Source organism: Apiospora marii, assembly GCF_038362585.1.
Source record: "Apiospora marii strain CBS 49790 chromosome Unknown utg000004l_segment0_segment0, whole genome shotgun sequence".
In the NCBI taxonomy this organism is placed as follows: domain Eukaryota; kingdom Fungi; phylum Ascomycota; class Sordariomycetes; order Amphisphaeriales; family Apiosporaceae; genus Apiospora; species Apiospora marii.
Genome location: NW_027117375.1, coordinates 2,561,045 through 2,586,698, shown reverse-complemented (window position 1 = coordinate 2,586,698; position 25,654 = coordinate 2,561,045). Strand labels below are relative to the sequence as shown.

The window sequence follows — 25,654 nt, the reverse complement described above, 5'->3', positions numbered from 1 at the left end:
AAGACAGTCAGCAGATACAGAGGACAGCCACAGGACAGTCACAAGCAAGTCGCAGTATCTTGATAGTTGGCTGTGCGGCAGTCAAATTGATACCACTTGTACTCTGATTCTATTGATCATTCTGCGCTCACCGAAGCTTGGACGTCTCGTTGTCCATTAATCGCACCACCCTCTAAGCGGTATACGTCTTGTAGTACACTGTAAGTCATTGAAGTCATTAAAACCCCAACTCTACAATGGTATATCCGACAACCCGCCCTGTAGACATCAACCACCACCAGCTCTGTACTATTTAACAACACGCGGGAGGAAAACCACTTCGTCTCGAGACACGCCCCGTATCTCAGCATACAATGCTACTTTCACAGGATTCAGGGCTGGCCAATGGCGCCCATGTCACTGCAGCACCCAGAGAGCCAAGAGTTGTCACCTTGCAGGGGCTAGATGTTGAGTCAACAGCAGAGTCTATTCCTGTTCATCCCCTGGGTGTCAAACCCTTGGGAAACCAGTACTTTGCGACTGGCCCATCAGCGCGAGGGTGTCTGGGCTTCCTTGGGTGTCTGCCTGATGAAATGATCCTACAGGTCCTCGAACTGCTGGACGTGGAATCGTTGAAAACCCTTGGTGCCACGTGCCGGTTTCTTTACGCCTTCTGCCATCTGGATGACCTATGGAAGCCGCTTTTCTTGGAGTAAGTATTTTGTGTATGACTCTTTGTGCAAAAACCCTGCTGTGATTCGGCACAGCTTAGTGCTCAAGGATGAGTCACGCAGGATCGCTTGTTCACAGGGAACTGCGCCAACCCCTTGAATCAGGGTCTACATGCTCAGATGTTGACTTTGATACAGATCGCATGAGGGAAAGCCGTCTTCAAGCCTGCCCTCTTGGAAGGGCACCTGGAGAAGCACTCTGCTTCAGTTGCCCCCAAAAGCACTAGCAACAATCGAATGCAGTAACGTCTTCTCGGATGTACTCCATCGGCCATTCGCCTGCAGTCAAATCGTCCTGCAGAATTATGTTTCTGCTATACCTGCTGGAAACCGAATCACCAGACTGAAGGACCTGACACAGAAAGAGTACCTTGAGAAATGGAGCGAGAAGCCGTTCATTCTCGCCGACTTCATCCAGAAATGGCCGGTCTACAATCACTGGAGCATTGATACCCTCAACAAGATGTACCCAGATGTAGAATTCCGCGCCGAGGCTGTAGATTGGCCATTCTCTACATACAACACCTACATGCAGAACAGCGCCGACGAGAGTCCGCTATATCTGTTTGACAGGAGGTTTGCGGAGAAGATGCACCTGCAGGTCGGCCAAGGAGAGGACTCGGCCTACTGGCCCCCAGAATGTTTCGGAGAAGACCTCTTCCATCTACTCGGACAGGAGCGACCAGCATACCGATGGCTCAGTAAGTAAAATTCTCTCCATATGTTCCTTCTGGCATACCAGGATACTCGAGTGTCGTCCAGTTGATACTGATCTGATTGAATAGTCGTCGGTCCAGAGCGCAGCGGATCGACTTTCCACAAAGATCCGAATGCAACCAATGCATGGAATGCTGTTATCCAGGGATCAAAGTACTGGCTCATGTTCCCGCCCAGTGTTGTGACGCCTCCTGGTGTCTTTGTCTCCGATGATTGCAGTGAAGTGACGAGCCCTCTCAGCATAGCCGAGTACTTGCTCACCTTCCATGCCGAAGCCAGGAGGGAAGCCGGTTGCGTTGAAGGGATCTGCCGCACAGGAGAAATGCTGCACGTCCCGCGTGGATGGTGGTAAGTTTGCTATGCTATGCAGGGTAAGATGTATCATGATGCTGACCTCCTTGCAGGCACCTGGTCGTTAATCTTGAAGCGGGAATTGCCCTCACCCAGAACTTTGTCACGAATTCGCAAAAGCATCTGGCCCATGTCCTATCTTTTCTGAAAAACACGCCGGATCAAGTCACAGGGTTCGCGAAAGAGATCGAAAGCCCATACAACTTGTTTGTCGAACGCCTAAGAGCGAAGCAACCCGAGCTTCTAGACCAGGCTCTTGCTGAAATGCAACGAATTGCCAATGGAAAGAAACGGACATGGGAGGAGGCGGTTGGTCTTCATGATGACCAGGCGGGTCAGAGCGGAGGCGGCTTCAGCTTTGGATTTGGTGGCGGTGACGACGATGAAATCCCCTGAGCGGCTTCCTCAAAATGAATTGCCTGCAAACATTGCAATGCACGATTATTCAGCTCCTAGGGAATGAACGTTGGTGGGGATGGGTAAAGCTATCTATGGTGGGCGAGACTTCACGACTCTACAGTGGAAGAAGGCCTTGGTTGGAAGCGAATTGTCCAGTTATGTGCTTCATTCCCCTGCGCTGACAAGGTCATATTGTCACATAACGCACAATCGAATATAAAGCGTCTGATACTGCCGTAGCACTATAATTGCATGTTTGTAAGCAATGCTGCTGTAGGATGTCAGCAGTCAGTCAATATGATTGATTGTGACCATGTCTATCGCAAGACTGCGAGTAGATGACAACGGCCGTCCTACACCGAGGGCAAATCCTTACCCAAACAGAAATCCGCGAAAGGGCAAACCGACGCACTTCGAGACCGTGGCAGGGTGGCATAACTTTGCCGGATAGTGGATCCTCAGTCGATGATGCTGGCTGCCTTATTGGACAACACTTACCACGATTAGTCCGCTTGCTCCTAATCACGACAACAGAATAAACGCACTGATGTAGGACTCGTGAACCGGTATAACTATTCGCATTCGATATTTTCTACACGGTATAATGCCGTAGCCATTTAATCAAAATAGCAGTTAGCTTTTCAGTAGTGTTAGGCCTGACCGGTTTATCTCGGCCTCGTCCTATGAAAGTGGCGCCAACATGAATGGGGAGCAAACCAGGCTACCTCCTTCAAGTCTGTACTTGAAAAGGCTTGATTAGGTATAAATGGCTTAGCTAATGCCATGATAATTGATGCCAGCAGTCTCAGACTAACGTTCGAACATATGCCCCATCTGGATATAGTCGTATGCAAATGTATGACCGTAGTCTATAAATACATCCTCTGCAGTGACGCTGACTAGGATTTATCAATCCACGGACCACTTGTATTTCAGCTACGAAAACGCAGACAGCAGAATTTCTCGTAAAAAAGCAAATACCGGGCATGAGGCGCCTGCAAGTGCTATACTATCACCGTTCGTTGGCCAGATCTGGAAAGTGATAAGCATGGATCTGCCTGCAATGTAGTAAGCAACAGCCGGAAGACGTGCCACCATGCTAGCTCGGCATGCCTCTCATTTAAAAACAGAAAGATCACGAAGTGAGCCGAAGCGGGTATATATAGCTACGTCCCGGGCTTGGGATTGAGCATGCCAGTAGGAACACACAAGGCAGGGCATCACATCTTCCATTGAATCCTCATCCACTGCTTCGTCGTCACGAGACAATGAGAACCACTACCATCTTCTCCCTGGCGGCCGCCACGGTGAGCGTTCGCGCTTGGCTGCCTTGGGAACGCGACCTGGAGGCGTTCAACAGGAGTACCGTCGGCCTGGACAAGCGGGTGAATCTACCATCCAAGATTCGCGGTGTAAACCTCGGGGGCTGGCTCGTCTCGGAACCCTGGATGATGTCCCAAGAATGGAATGACATGGACTGCGTTACAAGCACCGAGCCAGGTGCTTGCCAGTCCGAGTTCGACTGTGTGTCCAAGTTGGGCCAGTCCAAGGCAGACACAGCATTCGACAAACACTACCGGGACTGGATTACCACAGACGACGTCCAGAAGATCCATGACGTGGGGCTCAACACCATCCGTATCCCCATGGGGTACTGGATCTACCGGGATATCGTGGACTCCAGCGAGCATTTCCCCAATATTGATTTGAAGTACCTTGATGCCGTTGTTCAGAAGGCTGCCGACCTCGGCATGTTCGTGATCATCGATCTCCACGGCGCACCAGGCGCGCAGAAGCTGGGTGATGCCTTCACGGGCCAAGTAAGTTCTTGATGTTCCGATGCGGCAACATAAGTTTGCATGCTTACTGGTATCGGGGGTAGTGCCTCACAAAACAATGGCTGCCCGGTTTCTTCAGCCAGAACAACTACGACCGAGCCTCTAGGTTCTTGACATGGATGACGCAGCGCATCTACAACACGCCATCGTACAAGAAGGCGGTCGGCGTGATCGAAGTGGTTAACGAACCGGAAAGGGGCAACGACCAGTCCCAGCAGGAAAGAGATACCTTGACTCAGGTCTACTACCCGCAGGCGTTGCGGGCTGTTCGGGCCGTCGAGGACTCGATGAACATCAACCAGGCCGACCGCCTCCATGTCCAGTTTATGGATGGCCTGTGGGACGCTGGCAACCCGAAGTCCAACTTGCCGTCCGACAGCCGCGTCATGTTCGACGACCACAACTACGTGGGCGGAGCCATCCCCCAGCAAGACAACGCCAAGCAGGCCGACTACATGTGGTACACGTGCAAGGACGACGACCGCCTGACGGACGGCGACACGCCCAAGGTGGTCGGCGAATTCAGCCTCACGGTCAGCGGCAGCATAGAAAATAACTCCGAGTTCAACCCGCATCAGAGCCAGAACTATCCCTTCTACCAGCAGTGGTGGGGAGCGCAGCAGCGGCTCTACGAGAAGACCAACGGCTGGATCTTCTGGACCTGGAGAACGCAACTCGGCAACCCGAGATGGGACTACCAGCTGGCCATCAGCTCGCCCTACAACTTCATTCCCAGCAGTGCGTCAGGATTGGACACTTCTGCCGGCGCTGATGTTTGCAAAAAGTACTTCGGGAACTAGTGGCTAGGTAGGTACTGTAGGATCGGACAAGGTTGATAAATAGGGGTGGCTTACATGCAACGACTAACCAACTGAGCTGCAGGCCACATGTATGATGTCATATAGTAATGCAATATAGCGAAGACCCCATAAGCAGAGGTATTGCTACCCGTTCATGTCTTGCACGAAGTAATACACGGACTCATCACCACCATACCACTGTCCTGCTGACCAGAGGTGCTGACGTCCGTGAATTATGCAGTGAAGACAGCAGCGAGGCAGGAGGATAGCTGAGCCAATCAAACCTCTGCTGATCAGATTATCCACCAAGCCCCTGCGAGAATAAACCGGCCATGTCTCTTCTGGGAATCAGAACTTCAACTGGATATCTTGTTACTACAACAGTTCTCGTTTATTCCACTGTCGCAATCTGGAGTAAGCGGAATAATCAAGGCTGTCGGTGGACGTTTACTCCTGCGGTCGCTTGCCACGGGGGGTGGTTTATACCGAGCGTCCTATTCGCTCGAAGCTGCTCATCGGCGATAAACGCAAAAGGCGAAACCTTGGGAGCGCCATAGTGGTAGATTAGTACGTCCAGTAGCCTCACGCCGCGCGACTTGGTGCACCCTGACAAACCGGGTGTATCGAGTAAAGCAAAGTATACATAACCGCTTGCGAGAAGTACATCAATGTGTGCGTATGTTGGTATAACTGGAAAGACGTATGACGGGGGCCCAGATTCCAAGTGCTCCCTCCCCATCGTGGACTGCATGCGATTGATGCCATGTCGGTCATCGCGTACAAGTAGTTGTTTTCGGTGAACGGCTTGGCTGGGTTGGCCAATGGGACGCCAAAGCCACCCCCAAGAACTGGCCGGGAGTGGAATGGAATGGAAATGCGACCTCCTTCAGGTATTTGATCATCTATCTGCAAGCTCGTCGATGTACGAAACCAGTCGAGACGGCTGAGACAGGGCGGCCCTGGTGGCACACTCTTGTGCTACAAGAAGTACTACGGCATCGTACCTACAGACCGACGGAGCTGAGCCGGGATTGGGTGCAAATGTTTGCGATGTCGCGACAATCAATATAAACAGGTGTGACCCGTGTAGCATGCAGGGACAATGGCAAAGAGCACTAGGCACTAGGTATCCTTAGGTCCATCATTACGATGAACACAATGCCAATATCCTCCTAGTTACATACATCTGGTGTTGTTGGCGATCCATTTACCTGGGTGGTACCCCTTCTTCTTCTTCTTCCTGGGCGGAGAGGCGGACTGACAGGCAGGCAGACAGTGAGAGTAGCACAGGTCCCGGCCAACCTAAAGGGCTAAAAAGGGTTGAAGGGGGCCCCCACTCCAGCGTGCATCATACCTAAGGTTTCCTGCTGGCCTTCCACTCCCAATCACACATACGATAGTCCAATCTCCAGTAAAAAGACAGACTCCAAAAGGGGACGACCCACGTAAAGCCCCCTAAAGTAGTGAAAAAGACCCCGCCAGGCTGCCAGAGCTCCCAACCTGGTTGCCCCGTCATACTACCCCCGAACCGCACCCTGCTTGTACAGTACTACTGTGCTACTGCCACTGCCACTGCTACCTACTGCCACCACTACTACTACTGCTACCGACGATAGCAAGCAGTCAGTCAGTCAGCAGCAACCAAGCAAGAAGCACCAGTCTACCTACCTAGCTGCTTCCCGCCCGAGAGACAGAGAGGGAGAGTGTGTGTGTCGTCAACCTGGCTCGCAGCTGAGCAACAACGGCCAAAAGAAGTCATCCCCAAGCCTAGATTGCACTCGCTACTTGGCTTTTTCTCTTACCCTTACTTACCTCACCCAAACCCCCCAACTGCTTCTTCCTTCTTCTTGGATCCAATCATGCACCTGTTGCCGGCCTTCAGCTAGCATTTGTGTCTTTCGTTTTCCGCCCCTGACCACGGCTGCTTCCCCCGTTTCGCCGTTTCGTTTCTTCGGGGGCCATCCCTTTTGATACAGCCCGTCTCGACCATTTCGCGACCGAAACCCAACTCTCACAACTTATATACATAAACATACACTAGATTTGATCACGCATCAACTCTTCTGCTTACCAGTTATCGAGCCAAGTCAGCCCTATGATTCGTCTTACCCGCCTTCCAGAAGCTACCCTGCTAGAAATACATCTCCATCGTTTTAAACCGACCTGACCAACACTCGTCTTAATCCCCCTTTCCTTCCGTTTTCTCGACCAAACCCAACAATAGTCCCTTGCTCGCCCCGAACGAGCCCAGCTCGCGCCATCATGGTCTCGGACGACACGTACGAGATCTGCCTGCCGGTCTTGCAGGATCCCTCGCTGGAAGAAGAAGACAAGACGGACAAGCTCGAGGAGCTGCTCAAGAACGAAACCTCGCTCAGCGGGAACAGCCTAGAAAATGCCGTGCTTGACGTCCTCTGGAGATACCGCGAGGGCGGCGGCACGGCCACCTCGCCCCCGCCCATTAGGCAGACCATCCTCCGACGCCCGTCTCCCGCATCTTGGAGGGGCTCGTCCGCGACGCCCGTCTCGGGCTCTCCGCGTTTGGGCGTGAGCCCCCTCGCGCCACCGGGCTTTGTGCCCAGCACGCTCAGTAGAACAAAGTCGTCGACGGTGTCCCCGTTCTCCTCTCCCCGACCGTCGCCGCGCCTAGCATTTGCCGCGCCCGTGATCCCGCATAGCCCGAACCTCAACGCGTACGAGTTCGCAAGTGATACCAGCCCCGCGCAGGAGATCTATGGTGACTTCCAGTCGGAGAATGTCGACTGGCTTGTCAGCGACGATGCCCTCAGTATCTCTTCTTCCGTAGGCACTCCGAGCGGCCTAAACGCAGCCGCGCCCGAGTATGTGTCTGCACAGCAGTCTGATATGACACCTTACGATATGCTACGCTCCATCCTGGGGCAGTCCAAGACAGATGACGAGATTGAGGAGGCTCTTGCTCTCCACGGCTATGATTTGAGTGCTACTGTTGCTGCTATCATGGACAGCCAAGGACACGACTCTACAAATGCCACGCACCTCACTCCGGAGGCCAAGAGTATACTCATTGGCAAGGCCATGACCCCGGATGGTGGAAGGCCCGTCACACCTTCTGGACAACAGAAGTCGGGCATCATTTGCAAGTTCTATTTTCTCCCAGGGCCAGTGTCTACGCGCCGACTGCCGATTCAGTCACGACCTGAGCAACCACTTGTGCAAGTACGTGGGACCCTAATATGCCCGAACCCCTTCATATGCTAACTACAACAGATACTGGGTTATGGGCAACTGTCTTGCAGGCGCGACCTGCATATTCTCCCACGATCCGGCCCATCTCATGAACAAGCTCTCGGTAGATGAAAGCAGCACCCCGCCCCAGAAGAACCTCTCGGTGCAGGACTTGACTTCCTTCCCGGCACTCCGACCAACCACGCCCGAGCTCAACCCATTTGCACCCAGCTTCAGCTTTTCGACAAACGGCCTTACTCCGCCTCCGGGTCTTCGGCCGCAAAACCTCCACGCAAACGATCGTCCGCGATCGCGACCCAACAGCCGTCACCAGCCAAGAGAATCACTGGCTGCGCCTGCTATTGATGATAATGACGCGTTCCCTTCGCTCGGATCAGCTTCCGCCAAGCCAAGCAAGAAGCACCACGGAAAGAGGGGCGGTCATGGCCACGGCCATAAGGAGAACTACACTCCCAGTTCCATGGCTGATGTGGTCAAGATGTCACCGTCGCCCACACCATCTCTTGGAAAGCCAGACACCAAGAAAATTGGACGCAACGGAAGCTCTACTAACATGAGGGGCGGTGAGAACAGCGCTGCAGCCCAAGCCATTCCTAGTCCAAAACACATTCCGTGGTTGGAAACGGGAGAGAAAGCCAACAAAGCGTATCTCAAGGCTCGCCAGGAGGCCATCAGACACGGTGGCCTCCGCAATAAGTTTCTACAGAGGTAGGTCATTCTGAAATCACATGCGAATGAAGGGCATTTGCTAATTCTGACCCTCTAGTGCTGCTCAAGCCTGGAACCGAAATGATGCTCGGGCTGCGAAGGCGCTCAGTCTCCGGGGCCAGAGTGAAAACGACCTTATGAGGAAGGCTCACCGTGATGCCGCCAGAGAGTTGTATGAGGAGCGAAACAAAGCCGGCAGTGGCGGGAATGAAATATACGTGGATCTTCATGGACTCCATCCTGAAGAGGCCGTTGAGTATCTGGAGCGCGTACTCCTGGACAACAGCAAGGAAAGCCGCCCCGTCTACGCCATCACGGGAACAGGCCACCACAGCAAGAATGGCAAGGACAAGGTGGGCAAAGCGATTCGCAATTTCCTCAACGAATGGCGATATGCCTACCGTGAGTTCTCCGTCCCAGGCGACCGCAACAACATGGGTGGTATTCTGGGCATAGACGCACGCAGCTGGGACAAGTCGCTGTCTCGAGATAGCAGCGATGGCGGCAAGGAGAAGGACGATGCGAAGGAGAAGGTAGACATTCTCAGCCAGGGAAAGGAGATTGGCGACGGCACTGTCCGGCTTCTAGTTAGAGATCCCCCGAAAGGACCCAGCAGCGGCAATAAAGTCAGGTGACAGATAGAGAAGACAAATAAAGAAAGGAACCAATAACTATATATCATACTATTTTGGGGATGATCCCTCTCCCGTCGCAATGTTCCTTCCGACTTGCAAAGAAAAGAAAAAAGGAGAGCAGAGTATCTAATTTATGGCCGGTTCACGACCAGCTAGGCGACGGGACTATCAATGCTACATAGACTTACCTAATGCTAATGGACGCCTTTTGAGGGCCGATCCGGGATCTAGGGGGAGGCCATAGCTCCCTTAGCCCCCCCTGGGTTAGGCTACCATCGGGGCCGGAGCTGTCGGGGGTTCCTTGGAGCGTTTTGGCCCTTGGGGGGCCTTTTGGAGGCTTGGAGAGAGGACCGGACCCCTGCAGAAGATGTACATGATGTAATCCACTCGCGGCGGCTTCTAGGCCCTCGTGTTAGACCTATCAGGCAATCTGGGAGTCTGTGACATGGACTGGACCAGATGAAACGAGTCAATGGTTCAATTTGGGCAAAAGGCTGTTCTTCGTCTTCATCTGACAGCTTCCATTCATTAAAAAGTAGCGGTACTCCCTTGTTTCCTGTCAATAGTCGGGCTCTGGGGTCTGTTTCCATCCAACCTTTTGCACCATCCGCCCGTCAGCTTTGTGTGGCTGAGCCCGTCCGTCTTACTATTGCCATCCATAGTACTCCGTACAAGCCTACATAAATCGTACATGCAATACTCTCAACTCGCATTGACAGGCAGGAGCCGCAGCAGCAGCCGCAGCACACAAACAAAGCCATTGACATGGAGGAATAGTTTTGGGCGACAGTTTTATCTTGTATCACTCACTTTTGGGGGGAGGTCCATTTGATCTGGAAAGCCTTGGGTTATTCTTAGGCAGCCCACACAAAAGCACCACTATTATTATCACGCTCCCTTTCCTCCTTACTCCTCGAGACCGCCGGGGTAGAGAGAGTCAGAGAGATAGAATTGGGAAAAGGAGCAGAGTTCCTGCCAACACATCCCGTCCCTACAACCTCCTGCCAAACATGCCAGCCGACTACGCATCAACGGCGCAAGCGCTCTCGCTGCCCATCTCCCCGATCGGCACGCCCTCCCCCAAGACCGGCCGCTCCGAGTTCGCCTCTTCCCCGACGAGCCCCTCCCTGCAGTCGCCGCCCTGGGTGCGCCCGAACCGAGCCAACTCGAGCGCGACCCGCCTCTCGGGCGCCACCTCGTTCGCCCGCCGCGGCAACGGCAACAATGACGAACACCAGCCCCTCGGCGCCCGGATCCTGCGGGCCAGCGCCAACGCTATGAACTGGGTCCTGCGGCTGTACTCGCGCCTGACGTTCTGGCAGCAGATGGCCGCCTCGGCCGCGGGGGTCGGCGTGCTGGTGCTGGGCGTCGTCTTCCTCGTCTTCTCGCACCGCATCTTCGCCTGGCTGACGCCGTTTGCGCAGGGCTGGCGGGACCTCCCCGGCGGCTGGCTCATCATCTGGCTCATGACGTTCGGGTGCGCCTTCCCGCCCATGATCGGCTACAGCACCACCATCACCATCGCCGGCCTCGTATACGGCTTCCCGGGGGGCTGGCCCATCGTGGCGACGGCGACGGTGGCCGGGTCGACGACGGCCTTCTTCACGAGCCGCACCGTCTTCAGCAGCTACGTCGACCGCCTCGTCGGCAACGACACGCGCTTCGTCGCCCTGAGCCAGGTGCTGCGCCACGACGGCCTCTGGGTCCTCGCCGGCATCCGCTTCTGCCCCCTGCCCTACAGCCTGAGCAACGGCTTCCTCGCCACCATCCCCAGCATCAGCCCCGTCAGCTTCGCGCTGGCCACGGCCCTCGCCTCGCCCAAGCTGCTGATCCACGTCTTCATCGGCAGCCGCCTCGCCATGCTGGGCGGCGACGCCATGACGGCCGGCGACAAGGCCATCAACTACCTGAGCATGCTCCTCAGCATGGTCGTGGGCACCGTCATCGGCCTCGTCATCTACCGCCGCACCATGGCCCGCGCCAAGGAGCTGGCGCTCGAGGAGGCCGCCGAGACGGGCGGCATAATCGACCCCGAGGGCGAGTACGGCGACGACGAGGACGGGGACCTGGAACAGGGCATCCTCTCGACGAATCTGAGCGGTGGTGGCAGGTCGTCGAGGCGAGGTGAGACAGACGCCGCGGCGCTGATGGATGATGACGATATCTCTCTGTGGGAAACCGATGCCATGGAGCATGGGTACAGGGACGATGACAGTCCCAACGGAAATACCGATAAATAGACTGTACAGTGAGTGGGGTGTATGGCACTTATAGACAGGCAGGAAGGTCCACGGGATGGCGGAGTTTATCTGGCTAGGCGTTCAGGACTACTGCAGATTCAACAATCTAGGAACGGTTTTGGTTTGAGTTACCCTTGTGTCGCATTACATGTCATCGATGATACCAGTCACAAGGCCACAACTGGCCACGGAAGGATAGCTCTTGCAGCAGTAAGGCAGTGGCAATGCCGAGGTTCAATTAGACTATCAAAAACAAAACATCAAACAAACATTCTTAGGGGTATCTTGAGTCTCGCCAACCAGTGCAAACTTAGAAATACAAGTAACGCCATGCCATATGCTCGCAAGGCAGAAAACGCCATGCAACAAATCAGAAACCCTAAATCCAACTTGTTGCTGGCTGAAAAGCAAGAGAATCAATGTTCGGTCGGCGTCACCAGGGCCTCGCCGCGTAGGCTAGTGCTGTTGCCCCTGGAATTGCTGCATGAACTGTACAGCCTGTTCCATGGGATATCCAATAAAGACTGGTCCTGTGAAGATCATCTGTGGTGTGTTTGCCGGTGCAGGGCGTGCAAATTGCTTGGCATCTAGGAACGTGGGTTGACCAGGGGTCGTCATGGGAGGTGGAGGAGCATGGGTTTGAGTGGTAGGACTAAAGGGCAGGTGGCTTGGAGCACCGTCCAGCCTGTCTGAGCATCTGTCTTCTCGCGTAGGCATGGGCGGGGTCAAGCCATCTAACTTCATCTTGGTATGATCGAAAGGACATTTACCGGTTTTCTTACCTGGCGTCTCAGGATTGTGCACAGGCGAGGGCATGTGAACTGGCGCAGGTGGCGGCGATTCTGGACGCTCAGGACCGTCGCCTCGCTGCGACAGCGTGTCGTATATCGGCACGGATATTCCCCAGGGCGGCTAGGAGACTCGCCCACGCGGACCTCTTTCAGGGGACGATCAAAGTGACTCTGACGATCCTCCTCGGCATGCGAGTTGTCCTCCAACGCGGTACGGTCAGGGTCATCAGTAATGGCACTGACAGTCTCCGCCCACGTCTGAACTCGGTCGTCCGAGGTCCTCTCAACATCACTTTGGGGTCTCGTGTCTTGCTCCGGCAACATGGGTTGGTGGATGCGGCTGAGTCCTTCGACCATATGAACCAAACTCCCGTACTTGGCATCCAGCTTTCGGATATGCTCCTCGTTCTTTTGATACCTGCGTACGCACACTTCATGACTACGTGGAAGCTCATGCTTATGCGTCTCTAGGTAATGGGCAATTTCCTCGGGCGAGTGTTGATCCATATAACGTATGGGACACTTGGATGCACCGCCCTGGGCCGAGGTAGCGTGCTGCGACCCCGTCTCCTCATACATGGCGGCGCAAATAGGATCAGATGACTGGTGCGGTGTGGAGTCTACGTTGGCCTGCTGCTGGCTGCCATCATGGGCATCTTGCACGTCAGCCTCTTCCGAGATTGGTCTCGAGAAGGGACAGTCCAGTGAACCCTTCTTCTTGCCCTCGACGGTGAAGTCTTGTTCCAGAATCGTAGACATGGACGTCATGGTAGTGGGAGGCAGGGAGTCTTCCCTGCTCGAGTGACTGCTCCGGCTCAGTTCAGTGAGTGATGAAGCGACGCGCCTGCCCTCGCGGATGAGCAGTGCGATCTGGTGCTTGGAGTCGGAGGGCTTCCGCTTGGGCAAAGGCACAGGATTTGTGTTGGCTAGCGAAGAGTTTTCCAGTTCAGGAGGCAGCTGCAGCTTCACCAGCGTCTCTGAGATCTCTGTCGAAGCCGGTGCATATCTATCGGCAAGCTGTTGATACTGTGGGTTTTGCGTTCAGGTTAGCTGAGCGGTTCCGGACACGATTTTGTAGGCAAAATGCGGGAGTGGAGATGTTCGAGTCAGACAGTGGTAAATTGTTGTCAATCGTGGCTGCATTGTGCAGCTCTTGATCTAGAGCTAATGTGTATCATCATACAGGAAGGGGGAGACGGAGAGAAAGAAAGAAGGATCTGTTTTCTTACCTGTTCATGGGCGTAGCGGAGCTTGTGCTCCAAGATGGTCTGACGGTCAGTTAGATTCTGGACTTCATTTGCCAAAGCGCTGAAAGAATCAATCAAGGTCTGTGTGAGGCCCTGCTGATTCATTTCCTGCGGCATTGGAGTCTGTTGTCAGACTAGTTGGGGGAGAAGAAAGTTTTTCTTTTTTCTTTGTTATTGTGTTTGATGAAGTTGAGGATGAAGGAAGCTGGATGGGAAGAAATAGTGCTGAAGGTTCCCGGTTCTGCTGGAACGCAGCTTAGGTAGCAAGGTAGGTATGCAGCTTGAGGGTCGGGGACGGTATTCATTGGCCGGGCAGCGTCGGACTTGGCGCTATGTCTTACCCCCGAGGGAATACAGGCTAGGTACTTACATATTAGTAAGGTAGCTGTAGGAAGTATGTAATCGATCCCTCAATTGACCCATGTCGTTCAAATGGCTCGTCAAATGCAGACCGACCGGCGTGCATCCCGCAGGTGGTAAGCATCTAGGTTTCCAAATTAAGCCTACTTCTGCGCCACGCTGGTTGATCGGGCCGTCATACTTGAGACAGGTATCATATCAGCCGTTATCCATGCCAATGGAACATGTAGATATCCTTAATTTGTATACTTAGTATAGTATGGTCTGGCGGGAGCAGCGCTTTCGCCGTCAAGACGATAAACTTGAGCAATTCTGCGCCTGTCGTATCGAATGCAGTGATTCGACGGATCTTATCACCACTCACTTCGGTGCATTACTTTAGAACGAGGGGTTTCTGGCCTTGGTTGTAGCTACATATGTAGGTAGATATGGCAACCACTCGAACAGCTGATATTAGAAAAAGCTCCCCTCCATCACCCAATACCTGGTAAATGCTACGTGTACATACAGCTTGCAGATAAGCCGCCAGATACATACTTCGTTTGGCCCATCTTCGTACGGTCACCACTATCTACATAACCCGATCATGGATTACGTCGCCAAACTTATCTCCAAGAGCCAGCCCTACCTGGTCCCCGGTAAGTTGTACGCAGCGCAGCCAATGCCAAAGTTCAACTAATGAGGTAAATACCAGGCAAGTTCTTGGTGACCGAGCTATGGTTCGAGGTACCTCTGGACTACTCCAACCCTGATTCCCGGAAGCTCAAGCTGTTTGCCCGCTCGGCCGTCCGATACGAGAGGCCGATAGTCGAGCTCGCTGCCGACAACGCATCCAACCAGAAGCCATACCTGGTGTACCTTCAGGGCGGCCCCGGCTATGGCAACCCCACTCCTCAGAACAGCCCCTTGTCGGGCTACATGCTCGACAGAGGCTACGAGCTCCTCTTGCTCGACTATCGCGGCGTTGGCCTCAGTTCCACCGTCTCCGCCGAGACGCTCCCCCCTAGTCGGTGGACCCCAGGAGCAAGCCGATTATCTGAAGCACTTCCGCGCAGACAACATCGTCAGAGACTGCGAGGCCGTCCGCAAGTGCCTGACCAAGGACTACCCAGCCGAGAAGAAGAAATGGTCAATCTTCGGGCAGTCGTTCGGCGGCATGACCAGCCTCACCTATCTGTCCTTCCACCCAGAAGGATTGCGCGAGTCCTTCATCACGGGGGGACTGGCCGCCCTGGACAAGGGCCCCGACGAGGTCTACACCCTGACGTATCAGAAGGTCATGGAACGCAACCAAGCCTACTACAAGAAATTCCCGGGCGATGTGGCTGCCGTCAAGGAAGTTGCCGAGAAGATACTCGAGCTTGGGGGCCGCGAGGGCGTTCTTCTCCCGGGCGGGGGCCACCTGACGGTCCCGCGGCTCATGACCATCGGCCTCAACTTTGGCGCCCACGGGGGTATCGACCAGGTCCACAATACCATACTGAAGATGAAGGCGGACCTGGACCAGTTCGGCGTCTTTACCCGGGCGACGCTGAACGCCTTTGAGCAGGACCAGGGCTGGGATAACGCCCCAATCTACGCCATGCTACACGAGCCCTGCTGGATATACGGGTCGGGCATAGCGGCGAATTGGGCGGCGGAGCGTGTGGGCAAGACACTGGGCCGGTACCAGTGGCTGAAGGAGGACTGGCCGGGGCCACAGTCCCTGGAAGAGGACGAGCCCATGTACTTCTCCGGGGAGATGGTCTATTCGTTCTACTTTGACGTCTGCGACGGGCTGAAGCCGCTTAAGGAGACTGCGCAAATCCTTGCAGAGTTCGACAAGTGGCCGCCTCTGTACGACATCGAGCAGCTACAGAATAATGAGGTACCAGTCTACGCGGCATGCTACGAGGACATGTATGTCGATCCCGGCACGGCAAGGGTCACCGCCTCGAGGATCAAGGGCATCAAGGTCTTCGAAACCAATGTTCTTTATCATAGCGCGTTGAGAAGTCGGCCAGATGATGTATTCCGTGAGCTGTTGAGGTTGCGTGATGATACCATCGACTAGATACCTGAAACCTAGGATTATTACGAACTTATGTTTCACTCTTAATATAGCTATAAACGTTGCCCTCCGCCCCCTCTTCTTCTTGGCAACTTTAGAAAGGCTTATACCGTACTAATACGCTCATAACAGCCTTGTATTTTGGTGCGAGACGATATCATGCAGGTACTTGAGGCGCCATGTGTAACCAAAAATCACATCTTTCTCTGAATTTGGCTAGTCGTGCCGTCGAGAAGCCCTGTTCATCAACCACGAATTCTAGACCAGACGCCAAGGGCGGCGCACCAGGAACACTCTCAGGGGTCAACTTTATGGCGTTAGGGTCTCCGGTTATGAAAAACGAATGCATTGCACCTTGTTATCGTACTGTCAGCCATGCTGCATTTTGTAACCCCATCATAAAGAAGACAGACGGCCAGATACTACTTACCTGCATATCCTTCATAATGGAGACGATATGTTTGTTGGGACGAATTTACCGTGTTCCACTAGTCACTAGAAGTTAGAACATGTTGGTCCATCGTGAACCAAATCTTGGCCGCACTTACCCAATACACGTCCGAAGCATGCTTAGCCGGCGCGATCGTGTACTCGCCCAGCCAGCCCCCCTTGGGCGCCGCGCCCGTCATCCAGTACGCGGGGCAGGCAAGAACAGAGTCGCGATAGACCAACCCGGCTCGGGTAAACGTGTCATTGTATGGCAAAGTGTTTGTCGTTCCGCTTTCCGGGTACAGCTCCTCGATCTGCCGACGGTCCGCGCTGGAGAAGCCGGGCAGATAGCCCGCAATCCAGTGGCGAAACGAGGCGATAGACGCATTGAACGGCGGATCTCCCGCGCACGCTACGCCACCACCAAGTCCGGGCGGGATAAAGCTCTCTCCTTCGTGCGTGTTGTACATGGCGAAAGCGACCTGCATACCCGTATCCACGAGCCACGGCTTATCGATTGCTTTAGACGCCTTGGATAGGGGCTCCGGCAGGAACTCGCCGTCGATAACGGGGACCCACGAGTAGTACGATGTCGTGTACTTGCGGCTTTGAGAAATTTCCAGACTCGCCCCGCGAATCGCCTGCACGTCCACCTGCTTCAGGCACTTCAGACTGTCGGATACCTCTGCTCCGCCGCATCCTGTCAGGTTGGCCAGCCGGTCATACCGCCACTGCGCCTCGGGCGCCTCGTTGCGGTACGTCTTGGGCCAGAACGGGCTGGACGCCAGGGCCTGTCGGAAGAGCGGGGGCGGCGACGGACCCGGTCCTCGTCCTCGTTGCCGTTGTCCCGCAGCCGCAGCAGAAATGACCTGCGCCACGACGCTGCCGCCCCCGGCCGACTGGCCCCAGATGGTGACGCGTGCCGGGTCGCCACCGAAGCGCCGGATGTGTTTCTGTGTCCAGCGGAGCGCCATGGCCTGGTCCAGCAGACCCGCGTTCAGGTCCGAGAAGGAGTCTGCGGCAACCTGGCGCCCGGGTAGAAACCCAAAGGCGTTGACGCGGTAGTTGGGGTATACAAAGAGCATGCCGTCGTCATCGCCGCCGCCTCTGTCGCTGCTGTTGTTAACGGTAGGGGTGGAAGAAGACACGTTGAGGATCGGATATGCAGGGGGCGGGATAGAGAAAGAGGCGGAGCCCTGGGCGAAGCCGCCCCCGTAGAATGTCACGACGACGGGGCGGAGGGGTTGGCCCTCGGTCCAAGGGCGACTGTACAGTCCAAGGTAGAGGCAGTCTTCGGAACCATTGACCTGCGTACGCATGTGTTGGAACCTCGTATCAGCAAAAGGGCAAGAAAAGACTAACCGTCCTCTGAGGGCACATGTCGAACGCCTGACTCGAGTTATACACTTGCTCGCCTATGGGCTGCGGCGGCTGCGGCGCGCGAAACCTGCGGATGCCCAAGACTCAGTCACCCACAGCCCGTACTTCCCTGTCCCGTGAAAAGGGTCTTTTATATACCGTACCTGTTCTCTCCCACGGGCGGCGCCGCATAAGGGATTTTCTGCCAATAAGAGATGTTATAGTCAACATCGTACGCTCCTTGAAAGGTGCCATAGTCAAGATGCGCAATCAAGCTCTGAGCGAGAACAGTTTGGGCCAGGGACAGCGCCACGATCAGTAGATACGCACTCATCGGGTATACCATGTTTTCCGAAACAGTCCCTCAACAAGAAACTATATTGTATGCTAACAAGTATACTCAGCAACACTCAGCGACTGCACCAGCTAATCCCCAGATACCCCGCGCATCTCCATCCGGAGATTCCTCCACTTCTTGAGAGTCTGGCCTGCCGTTTTGGGCAGGCCAGACCCGCCATTTCTGGCAAACCGGAACGATCTCCGACAAGTAGGAATTGCAGGATTGGGACTGTGGTTGTTATAGTAGCCTCCAAGACTGGACAATAGTGGCCAAGTTGGCTAACCACGAGTGTGCATGTGCCGTCCTGCATCGATGGCCAATACGTTGATAATACTTTATACTGCAGAATGGCTGGCAGAGAAATACGCTGGCGTCTATTGGTTTTGAGACATGACTCCTCTCATATCTAGAAGTGGTGGTTGATGGTGGGTTACTCCGGAATATACTCCAACGATTGATCATAGAGCCGACTCCATCAACATAGGCCACCAACTCTCAACCCACGATAACTCCAACGTGCATCTTTTCAAACGCCCACCAAATGGAAGCGCCGGTCTAGCGGGGGTTCGGCCGTGTCAGTATACACAGGCCTCTAATGACAGTGTAAACTGCTACTCTTCGTCGATTTCTTGTTGCATCTCGAGCTCTGTCATTAATCAGCTCGTGAAACGTTCTATGCAAAATTTGTAGTAGGCACTTACGCCATATCCGGTTCGCAGAGTCCGATATAACATTAGCCTTGGCCAGTAGCTTCTCCTCATACTTCTGTTCGTCCTTCTCTTTCAGGCGTAGCTTTGTTGGTTGCGCCTGGTGGCTCATCAGTAGGTAGCTCTGCATACGTCAAACCATTGAACATTACCTGCATCAGAACCGGCACAAGCTCTTTGGGGTCTGCATTTGCAATCGACGCCACAGATTTGTAACCATTCTCGTAGAAGACTCGGGCAGTTCGACTCTTGACAAAGGTGATTTGTGCGAGCGCTAGCAAGTCGGCCTTGGCCCCAGCCTTCAGCCTGTCGGCGACATGATCAAGCACGGCCGCCATGACACTGGATCGCATATTAGAAACGGCTCAATGGAACGTGAAGGGGATTGTGCGACATACCCCCAGCCCATGAGCTGGGTGAACTTGATCATTCCGGCGGCGAAGCCCTGGCAAGTTTGGGCTAGGGTCTGAACTGTACCCCTGGGCACGTCGAATTTCCGGGCCACGACATGTATGGGTACTTCATTGCACAGATCTCGAAGCTGAAGAGCCATGTAGAATCTATTATACACCCGCGCCAACTCCTTCTCTTCAGGTGTGGATACCTTCATCTTCGCTCCTTGGGCCCTGGTGATCAATTAGTCACATAGAGATACAAATTCATAAGGCAGAGAGTACTAACATGCGGTTAATCATGGCAGGTTTCAGGCCGAGGAACGTCAGGACTCGTAGACCACTCTCATCCAGCCTTTCCAACTCGTCCCTGAAAACCTTCCAATTGACAGTGATGGAAAAGTCCTGCACTGGAGTGAAGGTGTAAAGGATGTGCATTTCACCGTCCATCACAAAAGCACGCAGAGCCCTCTGCAACTCCCGATGGACAAAAGCACCGTCTTCTGGCTCCAGAGAAGACGCTACCACTGCCTTACCTAGTTGGGTAGCTTGATGATTCCCAAGGTCGTCGAATTCAATAAAGCCCATCTCGCTGAGATCATGGAGGCCTGCTTCGACATGGCCTTGTACGATGCTCGGGCTTTCTGTCTGGTTTAGCAAGGTCCTGCGCACAAAGTCCTCGAGCGAATCTCGTCCCGTTGCGAGGCGTATTGCAACCGATTCTAGTAATGCACTGAGCCACCGTCAGTCATCCTGGAATCGTTGAGCTAACAACCAGATCTTACCGTTGGATTCTGTGTTTGTCTGTCATAAGCCCGCTAGAGACCTGGGGCAGTTCGGCATGCATCAAGCCGATAACTTCCTCTAGGTCGGCTTTACGACAGCAAAGGTAGGTTTCGCCAATCTCGTCTTTGCCCTTCCGCCCGGCTCTCCCCCGCATTTGCCGCAACATGGAGGGTCCAACAAGATCGCGGCCCATGCGTGCATTGTGTAAGATCACTCGCCTAGCCTGGGGCACCAGTAAGTTACAAGACTATCTTTGTAGTAGACGGGATCAAACGTACAGGCAAATTGATACCGGCGGCTAAGCTACAGGTAGCTACTATCACCTTTAAAACACCGTTAACGTATGCACTCGCGAGAAGGTCACGCTCCTCGATCGTCAAGCCCGCCTATACGTGTTAGACTAGGACAAATACAGCATAGGTCTATACTTACATCTGCACGCGTGTCAGCTGCATGTTCACAAATAACACGCCAAATACATACGATGAAAAGCAACGCCGAAGGGTACGGTGTCAGAAAGACTGGGGTCTAACCCTGTGGGTAAACTTCGAAGCTCTCCCAAGAGATCCGACCTCTGCCCCGAGATAGTCGGATCGATCTCGTGCAAGTCGGGTAGGACGCGGGCAATCAAGCGGGCATCTGACTCGCAACCTGGCCGGCTGCTACAGAAAACGAGCACACCATAGCCAGAACGTACGGTTTCGTTGGCAAGAGCGATGACGGCATTGAGGACAGAGTCCTTGAATTCTTTGTGATCAGAAGGACGGATCAACCTGAGGTGTTCTGACGGCGATTGTGTAGGCAAGACATTGGGACCAATTTGGCTCACTGCTTTTAGCAAAGATCCCGTGGCTGAGGCAGCGTAGATTTTCGATTCGTAAACCAGGTGCTCCTCGATAGGGACCGGCCGGTAGAAAGTTTGGTAAGTATGAGCATCTAGCCACTTGGCCAGAATGCCGATGTTCTGGGCGCATTAGCAGTCCGCATTCAGTAGCGCGGCGAAGCTCGACTACACTTACAGACAATGTTGCGCTCATGCCCACAATCTGAACATTTTGCTCGAGGCTGAGAAGCTTGGTGGCCATGAGCTCGAGAAGATAGCCACGGTGGTCGTCATCGATCATATGCAACTCGTCGAGCACAACTGCACGGAGCATGCCAATGGAACAATCATCTATGGCGGTATTGATCAGGGTATTCGCCTTCTCGAAAGTACAGACTCCGATATCGAAATCAGCCCAAGTAGCTCTCACCTTGCCGCCACCGAAGAAGCCGACAACTCTGATGGTCCCGTCGTCCGCCCGCTTGCGCCACCGCCCGGGTTCTTTTTCGGCAGCCCCTTCGGGTCTCTGGCGTTGGATCCCCTGTACGGCATTTCGAAGCCATCGGACCTTTTCCTGCACCAGAGCAACATACGGTAGGATAAGAAGCGCCTTCGAGTGGGGGTCTTCAAGGACCCTCTTGAGCATGAGCACATCGGCGACTAGCGATTTGCCGCCACCCGTTGGTGCGGTGTAAACAAGGTTCTTTTCGCCTGTCAAAATCCCGGGTCCCATGAGACATTGCTTCTGCCAGGGGTATATGTCCTTGATGCCGAGAGAAGCAAAGTTTGAGATCAAACTCGCTGGGAGGGCATATCTCGGATGCGACAATTGAAGCGCCCGATCTACGTAAGACGTAGGCGTTGAAGCTATCGCTTGCCTCTGGGAGTACTCGGAAATTTCTTGGCTCGACCCGGGGAGTGCGGCGTCTATCGGACTGGCACGCAACCTGGGTGTTGTTGCACTGACAGAGGATGCTCTCTGGAAGAAGCCAGGCCTGTCCACCAGACCTTGAGAGTTGCTGCCATGCACATCGGCAGTCGCGAAAGATCTTTTGGTTCCACTGACTGTAGTAGTGTTATACGTCTTGTGTTGATCAGCTACATTTTGCACAGTGGTGTGGTGGTATACACCCTGTCGTGAGGCCATAGTGGTTTTCTAACAGGGAGCGGGGTGGGTGACTGGAGGGGACGGGCCGGGCATGTTTGCCCAAGATCGTCGGGGCCTAATGCGTGACTCGCCTGCAACATAGGATGCGGTCAGCGACAAGCAACAGCCCAAGAGGTATGCACGATCCAGATGCCTGCTGAGAGACTGGACCAGAGGATTTCCAGTTTCCGTCACCAGACGAAATCAGTAACCTCCAGCCTGACGCGACGCGGGGGGCAGCGGAGGGGATAGCAGACACTCCACCCTCACACGAGATCACGTGGTGGGCGCCTCGTTCAAAAGTGGTTGCATTAAATGTAGGTAAGCAGTAAGTATTTATTGGCTGGCTCGTGCGTTTTCCCCTGGCTCCGATCCAACGTCAGGTCGAAGTTCGTCAATTTCTCAACTATCACTGACAAAGAAGGTTGGAGCTTCCGCTGAGAATAACCGGAAAGCCAGCCTGGTGGAAATATCTAACAAGTCCTCTGCACTCCCCAGTCCTTAGAGTGGCAATTCTTTCCTTTCAGTCCCGCGTTTACATGTTACAAATGCTGTTCCAGCCTGTTCGTAGATTGACTTCTGCCACTATACGCTCCCTAAGTACACACAGACCAGCGCTACAGATTCCATTTGGTTGTTTTGCTGCTATGCTTCGCCTAAGACAACGATTATTGACTACATGTACCTAACTTGGTGTACAACGAATGACATTGGGTATGCTTCTTCTGGGCGATGCCGCCAATATGGCCATGTTACGGCCCCTCTCCCACATAAGACATTCATTCGTAAGTCATCAGCTGCATGGTTTGTTTTCGGCACCTGAGCCGGGTTTGTTAGTCTTTCAGGACCTCAGGCAAGTTGATGCTTTAACTTCTGGTCGTATGGGGAACCTTGATTTCCCGGGCGACTGCGACCTTTAGATATAAACTACATGGTATATGGTAGTTCTTAAACATCGCGATATGTTTAATCGCACTGCTTGCTATATCTGTAATGTTTCTAGAGACGGGCTGGCTGTGTCATCTGCTGCGACTTTCAGTTTCGCCTTCGCTTCTTGTGCTGGTCAATAATGACCGCGGCTCTATTACCACCAGCACCAAGGGCAAGAAGACGGGGGGCCAATGACTCGGGGTAGATGTGTGAGCGCAGGCGGGCCTCACCATGTCCCTGCCACCTGGGCAACACCGTTGTACACCATGACCGCCGGTAATGACAACGAAAGCCTGGAGAGGCCGCTACACCTCTGCTATGCGCAGGCATCATTTTGGACGTGATCGCTGAGTTGTCTGAGAATTGTGTGCCTAATATTAACGAGATCGCACTTGGTCTTGAGGCGCCAAAGGATGCGCTGTTTAAACCACTTCGTGGTTAGTAGTACCTCTGCACGCAATCCCTGTCTGACAGACCCACGCTAGCAGAAAACCGCCTCGCTTCTAAGCCCAGTGGGTGCATGCTGCAGATGCACGTATGTGGTAGCTGGTAAGGTAGCTTGATTGCACCGGGATGGGGCTTTTTTTTCTTTGGGCGACTATGAATCCAACTGTTGCATGCTTACCTATGTACATATCGAGGAAGAGTTGCGTGCTGCAGCTGAGAAACCTGTGAGGCTGGCCGAATCGCCAAAACCAGCTTTCGCGACACATATGCACAATGGAGTGTGTCGTAGCTGGATCGTGAGGTCACGTCAAGACGTTTGACACTACCTAGGTTAGGTAGTGTGGGTGCGCAGGGCACGGGAAGCAGGAAGGGGAGGTAGGGTAAGGTACAGGCTAACTGAAGTAGGAGGAGATATCTGGGTGATGGAAGTATCTACGCAAAGCTTCCGGCCGGCTGCCCAGTTGAGTTCGATCGACAGCCCTACTCCCGAAGTACGAGGAAGCAATGAGTTACACACGTCTGGTATATTTGGATGGCCATCGTCATTCACTTGTCCATCATGCCCATCATCCATTAGACGGGCTAATCTGTGCAGCTGGGAAGGCGCTATCGCCGATTCGCGATTTGGTACCTTTACTGAACTCCAACCCTACCTAACACCCTACGTGTCCGGACTGCTCTTTATTTGCCGTGTGCGCCTTTAAAAACCGCAGGCAATATCAGCGATGGCCACCGGTCAATCATTCTCTTGGACCGCAATCGTCAATTGATCCCTGTCTGTCAAGCTGTGCGACCTTCCATAGAGGGTGGGGGCGTTTCGGTTTCATCAGGATTCGAAAGGAGACTTGGCTCGCTGGGGGCGCCGGCAAGACAGACTTCAACAGTGACTTAGGTTAAACATTCTACCTACTGTATGTGGTAGATAGATCAAGTATATACATAGATCCGACCCGGCGAGCATCCATCTACATACATACATCAAATTGTGGTTTGCGTCGATGCCGACAGCGATATCACCTTGGCCAACCACGTATTATGCACCCGCCAACATGAATGGCACGAAGCCAGCTCGATGGGTAACGCGGGTTACTCACATTTATCAAGAGAGAGCGTATGCAGGTGCTCGGTAGGTGATCCTGTGTGTCCCAGCCTTAATCAACCAGTACGTACCCTTGATCGGATTGAGAAAGAATTTTGGTGCCGAGCAAGTGCTGGCCTATTAGGCGCGATTGTTCGATGGGATGGAGTTCGATTGCGTAGCGTCTCATTGGGAAATCAGAATCCCCAATATGCGGAGGGCTGGCAAGCCCGGCGGCGATCTCTGGTAGAACTTGCAAAGAATGAGCCCTCGCTAGGAGAGCCCTCAGTACCATTTCCAGGTGCACCCAATGGGGCGATTGTTTGTTGGTTTCCGTCTCATGTCTCGCGGCGATCTGACATCGGATTCGAATTCCTTCTGCTAGTCAGTAGCGGCCATTCTCTGCTACTCCAGAAAAAGCAAAGCACCTGTGCATGTATGGTTTGCACGCCCAAAGCTGGATCGTATTATCTACCGTATTGCTGGCAGCAGCAGCAGCAGATCCTTTGTCATATTATGTAGGTATGTATGTACATAGGATGTTGACCCGGCTTCGAACCGCCTGGCCACCAGAAAGCGACGCTATCGCCCCAATCAAGAGCACTGCGGTTTGCTATCACTTCTTTGCCAGCTTGCCAGTTCAATCAGCTCAGCAGGCAGAAACGCCACTATTCGGTGTCGGTGGATGCCAGTACGTGAGATTTCCCACCAGCATGGGACTCCGTCCAACGGGTGCTTATATATATGTAATGTACAATGAGGCACTGGCCCTCCCTGTACCTTCTACTAGCCGGAGGGGGTTTGGAGTGCCAAGCTGTAAGGACCAGGTAGGCGAGTCAACCTTTACAGATGCGGCTATGGATGTGAGGTCCAAGGCATCATTCCATCGTGTGATTCCCACGATACACGTCGGCTTCAGTCCCAGCTCCGGAAGCAGAGTGTGTGCCATTCATGATCCCGTGTATACTTGATGTGGCCATTTTCTAATTTAATGGACAGGCAGAGCTGGGATATCCGACGTGAACTCCAAGAGCCCCGAGAGCCCCAAGTATTTGATATGGGTTCAATGGTATCAATGAACCCTACCTAACCTGCATGCATAGGAAGCCGCCCCTTTGGGCAACTCTATATATATTTCGCAT

At 53.8% G+C, this 25,654-nt stretch overlaps 8 protein-coding genes across 8 annotated transcripts; 5 read left to right on the top strand and 3 right to left on the bottom strand.

Moving 5' to 3' along the window:
• Positions 1 to 353: 353 nt before the first annotated feature.
• Positions 354 to 2,174, top strand: PG985_006752 (uncharacterized protein; the record flags this gene model as incomplete). The annotated part of the gene is made up of 4 exons (XM_066826521.1): positions 354 to 691; positions 849 to 1,411; positions 1,496 to 1,775; positions 1,832 to 2,174. The coding sequence occupies 4 exons, from the start codon at positions 354 to 356 to the stop codon at positions 2,172 to 2,174; spliced, it is 1,524 nt and encodes a 507-aa protein (XP_066686128.1).
• Positions 2,175 to 3,445: 1,271 nt separating this feature from the next.
• PG985_006751 (beta-1-6-glucanase) lies at positions 3,446 to 4,815 on the top strand (the record flags this gene model as incomplete). The annotated part of the gene is made up of 2 exons (XM_066826520.1): positions 3,446 to 3,997; positions 4,060 to 4,815. The coding sequence occupies 2 exons, from the start codon at positions 3,446 to 3,448 to the stop codon at positions 4,813 to 4,815; spliced, it is 1,308 nt and encodes a 435-aa protein (XP_066686127.1).
• Positions 4,816 to 7,077: 2,262 nt separating this feature from the next.
• On the top strand, positions 7,078 to 9,386 carry PG985_006750 (uncharacterized protein; the record flags this gene model as incomplete). Its single annotated transcript, XM_066826519.1, has 4 exons — positions 7,078 to 7,937; positions 7,987 to 8,013; positions 8,065 to 8,751; positions 8,810 to 9,386. The coding sequence occupies 4 exons, from the start codon at positions 7,078 to 7,080 to the stop codon at positions 9,384 to 9,386; spliced, it is 2,151 nt and encodes a 716-aa protein (XP_066686126.1).
• A 1,010-nt stretch (positions 9,387 to 10,396) lies between these two features.
• PG985_006749 (uncharacterized protein) lies at positions 10,397 to 11,626 on the top strand (the record flags this gene model as incomplete). Its single annotated transcript, XM_066826518.1, has 1 exon — positions 10,397 to 11,626. The coding sequence occupies one exon, from the start codon at positions 10,397 to 10,399 to the stop codon at positions 11,624 to 11,626; it is 1,230 nt and encodes a 409-aa protein (XP_066686125.1).
• Positions 11,627 to 12,082: 456 nt separating this feature from the next.
• Positions 12,083 to 13,769, bottom strand: PG985_006748 (uncharacterized protein; the record flags this gene model as incomplete). The annotated part of the gene is made up of 3 exons (XM_066826517.1): positions 12,083 to 12,493; positions 12,562 to 13,443; positions 13,647 to 13,769. The coding sequence occupies 3 exons, from the start codon at positions 13,767 to 13,769 to the stop codon at positions 12,083 to 12,085; spliced, it is 1,416 nt and encodes a 471-aa protein (XP_066686124.1).
• An 841-nt stretch (positions 13,770 to 14,610) lies between these two features.
• PG985_006747 (uncharacterized protein) lies at positions 14,611 to 16,077 on the top strand (the record flags this gene model as incomplete). Its single annotated transcript, XM_066826516.1, has 3 exons — positions 14,611 to 14,662; positions 14,719 to 14,997; positions 15,032 to 16,077. The coding sequence occupies 3 exons, from the start codon at positions 14,611 to 14,613 to the stop codon at positions 16,075 to 16,077; spliced, it is 1,377 nt and encodes a 458-aa protein (XP_066686123.1).
• Positions 16,078 to 16,231: 154 nt separating this feature from the next.
• On the bottom strand, positions 16,232 to 18,208 carry PG985_006746 (uncharacterized protein; the record flags this gene model as incomplete). Its single annotated transcript, XM_066826515.1, has 5 exons — positions 16,232 to 16,428; positions 16,505 to 16,562; positions 16,623 to 17,810; positions 17,866 to 17,950; positions 18,027 to 18,208. 5 exons carry the CDS (start codon positions 18,206 to 18,208, stop codon positions 16,232 to 16,234), a joined length of 1,710 nt encoding a protein of 569 aa, XP_066686122.1.
• Positions 18,209 to 18,813: 605 nt separating this feature from the next.
• Positions 18,814 to 22,057, bottom strand: PG985_006745 (DNA polymerase theta subunit; the record flags this gene model as incomplete). The annotated part of the gene is made up of 9 exons (XM_066826514.1): positions 18,814 to 18,848; positions 18,904 to 19,009; positions 19,062 to 19,251; positions 19,308 to 19,535; positions 19,591 to 20,034; positions 20,087 to 20,310; positions 20,366 to 20,385; positions 20,571 to 21,051; positions 21,107 to 22,057. The coding sequence occupies 9 exons, from the start codon at positions 22,055 to 22,057 to the stop codon at positions 18,814 to 18,816; spliced, it is 2,679 nt and encodes an 892-aa protein (XP_066686121.1).
• Between the last annotated feature and the right edge of the window lie 3,597 nt (positions 22,058 to 25,654).